Source organism: Dryas octopetala, chromosome 9, assembly GCF_963921425.1.
Source record: "Dryas octopetala chromosome 9, drDryOcto1.1, whole genome shotgun sequence".
Classification (NCBI taxonomy): domain Eukaryota; kingdom Viridiplantae; phylum Streptophyta; class Magnoliopsida; order Rosales; family Rosaceae; genus Dryas; species Dryas octopetala.
In genome coordinates, this window is record NC_141374.1 from 11,463,317 (window position 1) to 11,478,456 (window position 15,140).

The 15,140-nt window shown below is 37.5% G+C and overlaps 2 protein-coding genes across 2 annotated transcripts; both read left to right on the forward strand.

Annotated features, from left to right (window-relative positions):
* The first annotated feature begins 4,826 nt into the window (after positions 1-4,826).
* On the forward strand, positions 4,827-7,841 carry LOC147274054 (short-chain dehydrogenase TIC 32, chloroplastic-like). The gene is made up of 8 exons (XM_086255930.1): positions 4,827-5,022; positions 5,617-5,848; positions 6,282-6,367; positions 6,479-6,632; positions 6,772-6,847; positions 6,964-7,048; positions 7,240-7,286; positions 7,430-7,841. The coding sequence occupies exons 1-8, from the start codon at positions 4,917-4,919 to the stop codon at positions 7,598-7,600; spliced, it is 957 nt and encodes a 318-aa protein (XP_086112056.1). The 5' UTR covers positions 4,827-4,916; the 3' UTR covers positions 7,601-7,841.
* A 2,896-nt stretch (positions 7,842-10,737) lies between these two features.
* Positions 10,738-14,731, forward strand: LOC147274055 (short-chain dehydrogenase TIC 32, chloroplastic-like). Its single transcript, XM_086255925.1, has 8 exons — positions 10,738-11,062; positions 11,683-11,914; positions 12,252-12,331; positions 12,633-12,786; positions 12,950-13,028; positions 13,575-13,659; positions 14,148-14,194; positions 14,283-14,731. Exons 1-8 carry the CDS (start codon positions 10,957-10,959, stop codon positions 14,445-14,447), a joined length of 948 nt encoding a protein of 315 aa, XP_086112051.1. The 5' UTR covers positions 10,738-10,956; the 3' UTR covers positions 14,448-14,731.
* The last annotated feature ends 409 nt before the right edge of the window (positions 14,732-15,140 follow it).

A 15,140-nucleotide genomic window follows, 5' to 3' on the forward strand; every position in this document is an offset into this window, starting at 1 on the left:
GTAAAAAAAATTCAAAACCAGCCCAACTAAATATAAAAATAAACCCTAGGCTACAGAGGAGGTTCAGGATATGTTCGTATGATTAATCATCTGGGCATAACGACAAGTCACACAAGGCTTAACATCATGTCGTTTGGGCCTAGACCCAAAAGCTAAGCCCCCGCTAGGCTCCGGCCCCCTAGGCCTTGACCTTCTAGGCTCCGGCCCCATAGGCTCCGGCCTCCTAAGCTCCGGCCCCATAGGCTCCGGCCTCCTAAGCTCCAGCCTCCTAGGCCCCGACCCGTGTCAACTCACTCGGATCCTCGAGACCGGTGACACGTGGCGCTCCTACAGTGCAAGTCATCACAAGGGACACGTGTCATCACCGGATTGGTTGACACTCTTCCAAAGGTACTATAAAAGAGGTACCTTCTTGTCACAAAGGGGAGGACTGAAATCATTATTATACTATTCACTCACTCTGCTCTCAGATCTCTCTGAACACTGACTTGAGCGTCGGAGGAGCTTTGGCCGGCACCACACCGGTGCCCTTCCCGCTCACTTTTGTGTACTTGCGCAGGGTGCTCTGGATATCATTCTCTCTCTTTACTCACCAGTCGGACCCAGCTACCCGTTCCTGCCCCACTTCGACGTGTCATCCGCTCAGTGGTGGGTCAACGGGCCTACGTGGTTCGACTCGACGTTGACTGCTCTACCATTTTTGAGCATCAACAGGATAACCACGCCGCTGCCGAGGATCGGTTTGCCATGAGACCTACAAAAATCCCCAGATCTCATCCCCACGACATTGAGAAAATGCCACAGCCACCACAATAGCCAAAGAACCACCAAGACGGAGGAAGATGGAGGTGCGAACACCCATGCCAAAGCGCTCATCTTCCAATGGTTTAGCGCTCTTCCGTGCAGACACGCACAGACTCGCTTACACTCACCGACAGCCACGATCCAAATCTGATGAAGGTGACGAGCCGGGAGTCCCGAACTAGTGGAAGTAACGACGAAAAGATGAGGACGAGAACATAGGGATGATAGATCTCCAGATCTGAGCATATAGCTCAAGCAAAAGTGCAAAACCCACAAGGGGGTGAAATCACCACAATAGGGTGAAGCAAAATGGTCACGACAATAGGGTGAAGCAGTCACCACAAAGGGGTGAAACAGATCTCAAAAGATGAGAGTTGGGAACCTGGAAAATAGGGCCGAGAAAAAAAAAAAAAAAAAAAAAAGGGGGGGGGGGTGGAGGTGGAGGTGGAGGAGGATGTGGGGGGTGGGTATGAGGCCAAGTAAGGGGCGAGAGGCAGAGGGGGGAAGGGTAGAAGGAAAGAGGCAGGAGGGAGGGAGAGGAGCAGCCTGTGAGAGGCGCTCCCTCCCCCTTGGGACTGAAGACTGTGAGGGAGATGAAGCTGAGTAAAGATAAGAGAGGAGAGAGCGAAAAAAGGATTATTACTTTATAAAGATGGTCACTAAGATAGTTGTAAAGATAATCTAAATAGTTTTATTCTTTTGAGTAATGTTGAAGAATCAAATTTGTAAGTAGAAAGTATGCCCCTCCAACATTAGATTATCTTGGCTTCCAGAAAAAAAATAGACAGGCCAAAAGGGTCACCGTCAAAGATGAGAGTAACATAAATTAGCATAGCAAAGACATTTGTGATTATTTTACTCTGAAATATGGGACAATGTCGTTCTCATTATTGACTACCAAGGGCTACACACAAAAAGTGTATCACTCTTTTACTCGCATACTTTCTACTTTTTTTTTTTTTTGGTAATAAGAGATTCATTAAAGAGAGGCAAAAGCCCAAAGAGAAACAAACCAAGGCCCAGGGCCCATAGGGAGAAGCTAAAACAAACTCAACCCTAAAAGGTCAAAAAACTGTCTGAAAGAAACAATAGCTTCAGACAACCCAAAAGGGAAAACAAAAATAGCCGCCTCCACCAGAGTAGTTAGGCGGTCCCGGCATCAGAGCATGGAGAAAGTATGCGAGTAACAAAGTGATACACTTTTTGTGTGTAGCCCTTGGTAGTCAATAATGTGAACGACATTGTCCCATATTTCAGAATAAAATAATCACAAATGTCTTTGCTATGCTAATTTATGTTACTCTCATCTTTGACGGTGACCCTTTTGGCCTTTCTATTTTTCTTCTAATTTGGTGTGTATTGTAAATTAGCAAACAAACCAAGAAAAAAAACACCAAGCAAACCATAGGTTGCGTGTGTCTCATATAAATAAATTTTAAAGAGTAACGATTGTATGTAATGTTTCTCTCATAATAAATAAGAGATAACTACATGATTAGTCCACAAATATTTTTTAGTGTCAAGTGCATCCACGTATTAACTGACGTGTGCCACATAATTGTTCCATTTTGTCAAAACACCCAAAACGGAAGTTGACTTTTGTCCAAGCGGAGGGGCAAATGGGTCAATTCATGTTCTAATGTGAGTCAAATGGGTCAATTAGGGACAAATGGTTTTGTTATTTGAAAAAAGTGTTGGTTAGTTGGGGTCAATTCGTTGAGAAATTATTTTGTGTAATCGATACATCGTGAAGTGGTATAACGAATCCAACGTGTCATAATATAGGTAGATGTTATTAATTATATACCTTACTAATATAAATATATCGTCCAATAAACCCTTACATACTGAATTGGTTATACCACGTGTCGGTGTATCTGTTACACCCAATAATTTTTTCAATTTACCCCATTTGAATAACAAAACCATTTGACCCCAATTTTCTTCATTAAACTTACATTAGGACATGAATTGACCCATTTGATGCCACTAGCCACCGCCCCACCCCACCCAATCAACTTCTTTTGGTAGCGTCCATTGCAATGAAATGATCCACTTTTTAATCGAATAGACTGTGAATCCGTATATATTTCTGCTCTCTTCGAAATCTGAATTCAAACACATAAAACCAAAAACAATTACAATTTCCCTTAGAAGTGAAAACAGACCCATGAACAGCAACTTCCAATCCCATTTGAATTCACTAACACACCTCAAAATTCAAAACAATCAGATAAAAAAAAAAGTAGCTTTGATCCCCAAACAAACAACCCATCAAACCACTCTTTCAAAATTCCAACCCAAATGCATAAAAAAATAAAATAATAAAAAAAAAAAACCCCAACTCACCTTTCGCTTCTTCTCTCTCTCAACCCAAATGCTTCAAATTTAAACCTTGACATTTCTCTCAAGACCCAAATGCATAGACCCAGTTTTAGCTCCAAAATGCCTTAGCTTCCACCTTCAATTTTTTCTAATTCAGATGAAATACAGCAACCCATGTAAGTTCCATTTCGACCTCCAAAAATCACTCATCCAACACCAAATTCGCAAACCCACAAGCCCAAAAATTTCGAACTCCCAAATCCCAAAAACCCCAATTCAAAGTCTTTATCTTTCTTTCTAGCATAGGCCATGGACACCTCGATGGCGTGGGTGGGGTGGGACCGCCAGCTAGGTTGGGTGGGGGGAGGGGGTGGGACGGGGGCTGGGTTGGGGGAGGGGGAGGGGGTAATTTTTTAATTTTTAATTTATTTTTTCTTTTTTAGTTTTAATATTTATTTAATATGAAAAGATTATTTTGTCTTTCTTTTTAATAGAATTAAACGTCAAAAAGAAAGTAGACCAACTTAATAAAAAAAAAAAAATCGTAAACTAACTTTAAAAAAATGTAAAAATAAGTGGACCAACGGTGTATTTAACTCATAACTTTATATACACCGTCACAACTAAGAAAGCCTCCATACATGGAAAAAAAAATATATATATATATATATATACACATATATTTTGCATTTTAAAATCTTTTGGAGCAATGCATTCAAATTGAATTTGGTAAAGGGGGGGGGGGGCTGTTTAGACCACCCTAATCCACTAAGTTGACCACCCCCCTTAAATTTTTGCCCCCTTTTGCCCATTTTGCCCCTGCATTAAAAAAAAAAAAACCATTTCTCCAATTTTGGCCGACCACCCCTCCCCGCCGCCACGGAGCTTCAAGACGTCGATTAGCCGCGCACGGTGGTCGGATGAACAGGGGAAGACCAGGGTTGGACTCGCCGTGACCTGGGGAACAAAACCCAAGTGGTCCGGCGTCTCAACTTCGCCGGAAAAGGAAGATCGCCGGCGAAGGGGCCGATCTGGTCACGACGTCGATTAGCCGCGCACGGTGGTCGGATGAACAAGGCAACCCCACCCCCTCCCCACCGCCGGTGCGACCCCACCCCTCCCCTTCGTCGGTTGACCCCACCCTCCCAGGCGAACACCAGATTGGCCCAGGCGAAGACCCGACGGCCCCTTCGCCGGCGATCTTCCTTTTCCGGCAGAGTTGAGACGCCAGACCACTTGGGTTTTGTTCCCCAGGTCACGGCGAGTCCAACCCTGGTCTTCCCCTGTTCATCCGACCACCGTGCGCGGCTAATCGACGTCGTGAAGCTCAGCGGCGGCGGGGAGGGGTGGCCGGCCAAAATTGGTGAAATGGTTTTTTTTTTTTTTAATGCAGGGGCAAAATGGGCAAAAAGGGGCAAAAATTTAAGGGGGTGGTCAACTTAGTGGATTAGGGTGGTGAACAGCCCCCCCCCCCCCCCCCCCCCCCTTCCTTTTGGTAAATGGCCTCTAGCAGTAGTGGGCCGGCACCCTTCGGCAGTCACACTCTCGTTATGTTATTAACTTATTAGCCTTATTTAATTGTTTTTGCTTGTGTTTTGTGGTTCATTGACTTTGTTGGTATTATTTTGTTGTTTTGTTGAATAAAAATCACATATTCGGCTTTGTTTATCAATCCCCCATTATGAGAAAATCTTGGCTTCACTATTGAATGGAACTTACTATGTTATGTTGGTTTCGTTAGCATTCTCTGTGTTGTTGTGGCTTCATAATAATCATCTTAAAAAATAATGGGGATATTTAGCAAGAAAGGACCATCTGGGTTCTCTGCCTCTTCCACAGCAGAGGAAGTTACTCACGGGATTGATGGAACTGGTCTTACTGCCATTGTTACAGGTCATGCTGTATTTTATGCTTCGAATACGATTGTTTATATGATAAATGCTACAATTGCTTTGTCATGTACTTCATTTCTTTGTTTAGGATGAAAAAGCTTATGTATATATCCAAACAAAGAGAATAACAATCCAGCATCACAAGGATTGAACAAATAAACTGATATGTAGGATTCATGCCTTTTCCCATATAAGAATGAGAAAAATATTTAGAAGACCAGTGATGTGGAGTACTTTTACTATTTCTGTGATATATGCATAGTGAGTTCCAATGTTTCTTTGTTTAAGTACTTCTGTTAGTTTCTTAGAGAAATGAAATTATGATGGTCCCATTTCTCTTATAAGTTCATTTTCTGTTACACTGAGATGTCTCTTCTGGGATTATTACCTTCAGTTTTATTTCTCCAAATATAATGGTCTTAAACAATACCAATGGGGGATATTGCTCACTTTAGCCTTTGAAAATCTAAAAGATGTTTCTTTGTCTCTGAATTTTCATGTCAATGAGCTTTGTCTCTGAATTTTCATGTCAATGAGCCTTCCTCCGTGTTTCTCAAAGTAACATTTCAGTGTATAAATTTTGTTTAATTTTCAGGAGCCTCAAGTGGTATTGGCGTTGACACATCACGTGTTCTTGCATTGCGTGGTGTCCATGTAGTTATGGCAGTAAGGAACATCAATGCTGGAACGAATGTCAAAGAAGCAATCCTTAAAGAAATCGCCAACGCCAAAATTGATGTCATGGAGTTAGACTTCAGCTCATTGGCATCTGTACGAAAATTTGCAGCAAATTACGAAGCTTTGGGCCTTCCATTGAACATCCTCATGTAAGATAAGGAATTGTCCTTTGTTATTACTGCCATCTGCCAGTTTCTATTCATCTTACTCAATTTCCTCCTTATTAGCATCATATATATTGTTGAGTTATTCTCTAGCAGTTTAAGCTTTTGGGTGTAGTGGTTGTTTAACATGGCATATGAGCTTTGGTTGTAGAAAGTCCTGGGTTCTATAACTCCATTCTCCATTCTTCATTCTCCGTATCTTTATTGGCTTGTAAGGTGCGGGATGAGACTGCACTTATGTGTCTCTCTCTACCTACATCAATTGTGTTAGCTTGATATACATTGTTGGCTTATTCTCTAATAGTTTAAACTTTTAGGGTATAATTGTTTTAACACTTTGTGGTGTGTTGTGTCTGTTTATTTTATACTTACGAGTCCATGACAATAAGCACTAATGCACTTTCTTCTTTTTTGGAAGTAACAATGCAGGGGTTATGTACGTGAAGACATTATTCAAGTTTTCAGAAGACAACATAGAACTCCATTTTGCAACCAACCATTTAGGTGTGTTAGTTACCTATCAATTGTTTTGAAGTCTGTCCTCTAGCCCAATGTTTTCTACACGTTGCTTATGTCAGTTACATTTGTTAATTACTTGAACCAATAAATGTGCAGGTCATTTTCTTCTCACTAATCTTCTGTTGGAGACCATGAAAAGCACATCGCGAGAAAGCAAAAAAGAAGGGAGAATTGTTAATGTATCATCAAAAGCCCATCAATGTGTGCACCGTGAAGGAATTTGTTTCGATAAAATTAATGATAAATCAATGTACAACACTTTTTGGAGCATCATTTGATGAACATCTTCAAGCTATGCTGATTTAATAATTTAGTATCTCTTTTAATTGTTTGAGGTGTCTTTGTAGATAAACATAAACAATCTGCCCTTTTTACTTGCTAATTTACAGGTACAGGTACTATGCTTATGGACAATCCAAGCTTGCTAACATATTGCATGCGAATGAGCTTACAAGGCGTCTGAAGGTATCAGATGTTTTAAGGTCATCTATGCAGCATGTCTAATGTCTCTGGAAATAAGTTGCATATATCCATATAAGATGTTGAGTTGGTAACTTATTTTTGAAACATGAACTAAACAGGAAGTAGGGGTGGAGATAACTGCTAATTCTCTTCATCCTGGAGTAATTCTCACAAATCTTTTCGGCTTTGGTAGCTTTTTATATTGTAAGATTTCTCTGCTGTGCTTTACCAGTGTCATTAATTCTAGAGGAATTTTCTGCAGTGCTATGATCAGTTTCTACATACAATTTCACGTGTCATTATTAGCTCATAATCATAGTTCTTGACACTGCAGTATTCGTCTGGTTTTCCAATAATCAACACTTTTTTCTTTTTTTTTTGTGGGATTGACACAGATCTTTTAAAGGTGCTGAGTATATTTTTCTCTAAAACAATACAGCAGGTATTTCTTTACCTTCCACATTATATGTAGCAGAACTGCACAAGTTTTTTGGATACAGGATCTTTTGTGTGTGTGTGTGTGTGTGTGTATTGACATTGTATTGCAGCTGTGATTAAATTATGTGATTGAACATGGTTGTGCAGGGAGCAGCAACCACATGTTTCGTGGCACTCCATCCACAAGTTAAGGGCATAGGCGGCGAATACTTTGTGGACTGTAACATTGCCAAACCGAGCTCTCTGGCAAAAGATGCAGATTTGGCTAAGAAACTCTGGGATTTTAGCTTGAGTTTGATCAATCTCAAGGAGGATTAAGGGTTTTGTCTCTGCTGGGTCATGTTGCAGGAGGAACTTTTAGCTAGGTTTATATATAATCTTTTTAAATAATGATACAACCATAGCCAAAATATATAGGGTTTGTCTTATCATATTTCATGTGGCATCAATATTATCCAAAACTTAACTATCTAGATAATGCATATGTGTCTGGAAAGGCCCGGTGACTCTTAGGAGGTATCACACTTAGAATATGCAACGTTAGATAGTCGTTTTTTCCCATATGAGACTATTGTATTGACTCACACTATTCCTGATAAGAATCCAACATATTCACATTCCAATTTCTTCTTATTATGATCCTCTTCTATTTTGATTCCAAGTTAGTAAACATGTTACAATAATGTTTTTACAACATGATCGAGTTATGGTTATCTGAAAATTAGACACCCTGGTGATAAAATATAGGGTGCCGCTATTCGGACCTAATTAATTTTTTAATTAGTAGCCTCAACACACTTTCTACACCCAATTAAAAATTAGAAGTTATAAAAAATTTATTATTATACCCAATAAGTTTTTCCAAATTAATCTTACTAAAACCCAACACCACATCCAACCTATTCTACTTTCTATATCCAACATCAACACCCAACTTCATCTCCACCATCACCATCACCATCACCAAAACATAAGATCTAATTGCACCACCACCAAACACTACCAACGACCACCACCGAATCAATACCACACCCAATCAACTAAATAAAAAATAATAATAATATATATATGTATTAATTTGAACATTACCTGATGGTGTGCCCAATTATCTCAAATGTGACCTGAACAGTACCTATATATTACCTCTCATCTTTAACTATCTCAAATGTGTTTTTTTCAGGTCAGCGACAACTCCCCGGTCTACGGTACCCCTTTCATTGTACCGTACCTGGAAAAAATAATACTACATGTTCAAAGAAGAGCATTTTACAATAATTTTAATTAAAAAGAAACAAGGGGATGTTATACATAGGGAAGATTCTTTTTGTTCTTTCTTCTTTTGATTGATTGATGATTTGTTTCATCTATTGTTTATTCATTAAGGCGGACTGTGAAATAGAAGCTTAAGAAATAATGAAACAAGTCGTTTTTTTTTCTTCTTTACGACCTTCCCCAGAATTATTACAATTGAGCTATATGGGAATTTTTAAAACCTTCCTCCAACCAAAAAAAAAAAAAAATCAAAATAATATGGATTCATCATGGCTGTAACGATTTAAGAGAATTCAAAATAATTACCTTTTTATATAATAAGTAACTCAAAACAATCACCACATCAAGCATATGCAACAACAAAAAAATTCTATAACGAAAGCATAAGAAATTTTTTTGCTGACCATATATAGGTACACCATTTCCCTGACCTGAACAGTACCTGATGAAAAAGCACAGAGATGTTGGAGAGATAGTGGAGATGTTGGGTATACAAAGTTGTTGGGTATACTGATGGTGTTGGATATAGTTTAAGTTAATTATTTTTAAATTAAATGTTTGTTCTTAACAGTCAATTTATATTATAATAAAATTAGAAATTAAGATTTCATTAAATTGTTGGGGCTACTAATAAAAAATTTGAGTTCGAATAGCGACACCCTAAAATATAGATATAGTGGTTCTCTAGAAAGAATAACTGCAAAATTAAAATTTGTGATGCGTACAAGATGACTTGCATGTAGCATATGGATGACTTGATTCATTTATAGACTATACCCCCATGATACAGGAAAGTCCTAAATAGGAATCAATTTGAAAGTTTAAGTTTGCAGTCACTCTCTAGAGAAGGATTGTATAATATACACATATATATTTACATTGAAAGAAATTAAACCTTTATCCTTTCTTGGTTCCTAATTAATCGCCCCAATAAAGAAAAGAATTGGAAACATTATAAATGAAGATGCAGCGAGATATTGGAAAATTCTACCACATAAATCTTATGTGTAATACACACTTTTAATCATTAAATTTTGACAGCAACTCATATTAGGTGACGTAAAATATGTCTAGCTACTTGGTACCATAAAGAAATATAGTTATCAATTTCAAAACCAATTGACAATAGAAAGAATAGCCCAATACCCTTACAAACCACTGTGCAAGGTTATACTTTTTAAATGTGAAACAATACTTCACATTCTCACACATTATACAAGATGTTCATAACCAATATATTTTGCTACATTCAATACACACTTGGCATCAAATGTCTTCTCGGACATAGCTGCATTGTAGCCATGTCCAACCTTGACCATGGTGTTTTTGTTGGGGATATTGTGGTCCTTTGAACTTCAAAATTAGTCATTCTCATAAATTTATAGAGAAATGATCAATTTTTTAAGCACTTTGTCTTGACATTGGCTGTCACTCTCATTGACTTCCAATATTTTAACTAAGGAAGGAACTTCCTATGTTATGTTGGTGTTGTTAGCATTCCCTTTGTTGTAAACTTCATGATCATTTGCTTCACCAGAGAATTAGAACCCATTATCATCTGCAAAATTAATGACCTTGAGAAAGGTATCAGTAATTTGATTCATTGTTTAAATAAAGAAGACATTTAACATTGACCTTCAGAATACCAGATGATCATCAAATACAAATTTGACATCTGTATTTTCTTTTGAGCAGTGTTATTCGCACTTGACGGAAGTTTTCTTCAACCTCCTAGAAAATGAATGAGTGCAAATTTCATTCCTTTTGTGGTTGAACTCCTAATCAACCCATAACAATCTTATCAAACTCCTAATCAACGCTTAACCATCTTAAATCATATGCATTAATCAATAAATCATTTCATGATCCCGGCTACAGTATAAACACAGCATATTATACATCAAAATCTAATGGTGCAGAATTTATGTTCTAAAAATGAGAAAAGCAAACCCACTGGTCAAATCCAAAAGTAAAAAAATGCGTCCACGTCACATATTTACAAATTACAGTACAGATCATACCAATTAATCAATTAATTAGAGGATCCAGATCCCATCTTATCAAGTTAATCACATTCATATTATACACGCATATCCAACGGTTCTCACGCTAGCGGGGTCTACCAGAGTGTGTTAGTGGAGTAAGTTTTCGTCTTAGTGGGGGGTCAATCCACTACTTAAATGACTCTAATGCCTAGAATGTCTGTATGATCAAAGCCGCGAGAAGTCATCACATACCTGATACCCCCTATAAAAACTGCAACATACATTACCACAATTACATAGTACTAAACTGATACTGCTGGTTGTGATTACTGTGTTGGGTTTTGGACCTGTAGCTCTGTGAAATTGCTTGGATTTGATTCTGGGTTGGTTGGTATCGTCTGACCAAAATCTGAAACCATGTGGATATTTGGGAGAAAAGGGCCATCTGGGTTTTCATACCGTTCTACAGCTGAGGAAGTCACTCAAGGGATTGATGGAACTGGTCTCACTGCAATTGTTACAGGTCTTCTTCTTCCTTTTTCTTTTCATCTGGGTATTTTTTTTTTTGGCTACAGCTGAGTTTTTCTTTTGTTGGTCAGTCCCTGTCATTTTCTATTCCATAATATGTTTGGTTGATGGGAGACTTACTGGGAAAGAAGGAAGAAGTTTTCTTTTTTAGTTGTCTTTTATTTTACAACGACAATTGAGCAACCAAAGGGTATTCTAGTTTTCTCTCATGGTTAATTTTATTTCATTGGTTGGTTTTTTTGATTGAAGGGGCCGAGGTTTAGGATTAGTTGATGTTCTAGATGCAATGTAAAGTTAAAGTGTCTTTTCTTGTTGTTGGTGATCGTTACTGAGTTTTGGGATACGATATAATTCAAAGCTCGGTAAGATGTAGTTGTGAGAGCAAGGAACGAGGTCTGCAAAGGCTATAATATTGGTGCTCTTTCGATTATATATTTATGTAAATCATGGGTGTTTGAGTGTTTAGAGTAATTAAATTGGATGAAAGAAATAAATATGTGATGGCAGTGATGCTTGAGTAAGTCTTTATGATTGACTTCTTTACTTTTGTCTTAGCAATTGGTGAAATTTGTACATTTGGCCTTTTTCAGTTCTTACGCATAGATTTGATTTCAGGAGCATCAAGTGGTCTTGGTGTGGAGACAACACGTGTTCTAGCATTGTGTGGTGTTCATGTCATCATGGCAGTAAGGAATACAGATGCGGGTAGGGATGTCAAAGAGGCAATACTTAAGGAAAACCCCACTGCCATCATCGATGTGATGGAACTAGATCTCAGCTCAACGGCATCTGTAAGAAAATTTGCATCGGATTATAACTCATCTGGTCTTCCATTGAATATTTTGATGTAAGAAATCTAAATTGGACAAGTATAATTATTTATGTTACATTTTCTTATAGTTATTTGAATCTCTCTTCTCTAGTTGTCAAATGTCAATGCATCAGTGGATACATGTGCTTGCATTCATCTGAGTGTGTTGCACACACGCATGTTTGTGTGTCATTATGACCATATGGTTGTTATTGCCACTTTTGTTCTCTGTTTTGAAATTGTTTTTGGTCGTAAGACTCTAAGAGCGGGGGAAAAAGGGAATAAGGAAAGACAAAAAGAAAGTTTGTATTTTAAGACAATATTAATTTTAAATTAACATTAAAGAGTTATAATTTCTTCTCTCTGTTTGAAGTAATAATGCAGGGGTTATGGCAACTCCATTCATGCTTTCCCAAGACAACATCGAAATGCAGTTTGCAACCAACCATATAGGTATCTAAATTTTAAGAACTTTTGAATGAGGAAGTAGGGTTGACAAATCTGAGATAGGAAAGTTTTAGTTATTTGGCATTCCCAATTTTCTGTTCTTGTTTCAAGAAATCTGAAATAGTTAGATTGCAGTATTAGGATCTGAATAACTTCAGTTTTCAGAGAGAGATAATTCAACTTTACTCAAGTTTGTGACCTTGAATAAGGTTTCTATTTCTCTTTAGAAAAATTCTAGTGATTTGAAATGCCCTGTCATGTTGTCTTTATAAACTGGAATCTTAGAGTTCTTACCACTATTTTACAGGCCATTTTCTTTTGACAAACCTTCTATTAGAGACCATGAAAAAGACAGCAAGTGAAAGCAACAAAGAGGGAAGGATTGTGAATGTGTCATCAGAGGGTCATCGATTTGCATATCGCGAAGGGATTCGTTTTGATAGGATCAATGATGAATCAGGGTAACAGTCTGACAGGACCACCTGATGAATTTTATCACTAAGTGTGGCTACCATAGTGCAGTGATATATAATTTTATGGTTTGACATGTCCACATGATGTATTGAATTTTTTCAAATAATATTGTTTCTTCACTCTGCCTTTGTTTTTCTTGAAAATTTACAGATACAACCAAATGTTTGCTTATGGGCAATCAAAGCTAGCCAACATATTGCATTCTAATGAGCTTGCAAAGCACTTGAAGGTACTCGATTCATATAAGATCATCAATTTGATTACCAATGAATTTAGTGATATAAATCAATTTTATGTGATCATAGATTTTCTTGGTTAATAAATAATAATCTAAAGAGGACTTTTGGTTATTAATGTATCAAGTTCCTGTGACAGAGAAAATTAAATAATTGAGCATGTGCAGGGCCCTGGGGCTCTGTTCATGTCTCTTTTGGTCAATAGAAGAGAAAAGAGTCACAGGGTAGTTTCAGTATGCAAGTATTTTTTTTTTCCCCCAAAGACATCTACACTTGAATGACTTTGTAATTTGAGGACCACCACTAAAAGTCATGGTAGTTGCAAACATTGTTGATTGTTATTCTTCCTATCTTCAAAAAGCAAAAGTTAAAAAGAGCATAAGGTATTAGCCTTTACATCATTGGTGTTTTCAACATTCATAAGCAGTCCTGCAGTTCATACTTCCAAACAAGCCATGTCATCATGCAAGGGAAATTCTAATCTGCTGTTGGTGTTTCTATTTTTTTTTTTTAATCTTTTAAAATGTCTTGTTTAACAGGCAGAAGGTGTTAACATAACTGCTAATTCCCTTCATCCTGGATCAATTCTTACCAATCTTTTGCGCTACCACAGTTATATTAATGGTAAAGTTTTGAACCATTGACAAATATGTAGTAATGTTCTTCAAGCTATGCTTAAACATGTAGTTGTTGGGTCCACATGACAAATATGCTCATTTTTTTGGGATGGGTAATAAGGTCATGCATTCTAAGTTGTCTGTAAAATTGTTATTATTAAATAGTTTTGTATATCTTGTTTGGGGGGTGGGGTGAATTGTATCTTATGTCACTATTGACAAGGTTATAACAAAATGACCTAATATAAGGCAAGGATCTACAACTCTTCTATACTACCATATCAGTTCACTCTGAGTACATATATGCTAATATTTAGCATCATTTAGAAGCATTTAATGACATGTTCCAACTTCCAAGTAATACACTATGATATAATCAACTGAGTAATATTAAGATCTTCATCCTGTGTTTATAACCATCTTCCCTAAACTTTCATCATCTCCTGTATTTGTCTGGATTCATATTAACATCTTCATTGTTATGGCTTAATGCAGTCGTTGCCAATATGTTTGGCAGATTTGTGCTTAAAAATGTTCCTCAGGTATGTTTATCTTTGAACCCTAATAAGATATGCTCAAGCAGCTTCACTGCAATTTACTTGTCTTTTTATATATTGGACATAACTTCAGGGAGCAGCAACTCAATGCTATGTGGCATTGCATCCACAAGTTAAGGGTGTCAGCGGCAATTATTTTATGGACAGCAATGAAGCCAATCCGACCTCTCAGGCTAAAGATGCAGAATTGGCAAAGAAGCTGTGGGATTTCAGCTTGAGCCTGACAGATCCAAAGTAATTGGGATTTATGGATAAACAAATAAACATTATGGTATAATATAAACAATACATTGGTCAGACTTGTAAATTGTAGTTCAATGTGCCTTTTACCGGTTTGAGATGAAGCTACAACGTTGTATGACCATGTAAATTAAAAACTGTTATAACCATGGTGTCCCGCTTGTTTACTAGCAGAATGCAGAAGAATGTATTGTTTTAAAATAGGCCGTGACAATGTAATTCAAGGGATTGTTCTACCGTACTGGGCCAGTATTTTTTCTTAGATACCATTATTGAAATACTTTTATTACATTTGCATTTTTGCACCTTACGTACAAAAATTGTTATCGATTTGTTGTTCTTTTGCTCAGTCATAAGGTTCTTGGTACACTAGAATGACTCAATTCTAAGATGCTCAATTGCTCTTTTGAAAGTAATGAGACCAAGCTGTCCACCATTCCAGTTCTTGTATAAAAACTAGTATCAAGATCTATACTTTTTTCTATTGGATGAGGAGAGAAACCCCACGATCCATTTCCTTAACTGGTATTTGGCCTTTAAGTAACCTAGGATATGTCTAATTACCTGTAAATCGCACATATAAGATAAACTCATTGTTGCGTTATAAGTAGGGATGACCATTTAACCCAACAGGCAGATACCCACAAAACCAAACCTATTTAAGTGAAAAATTTATCAAATCCATACCCAC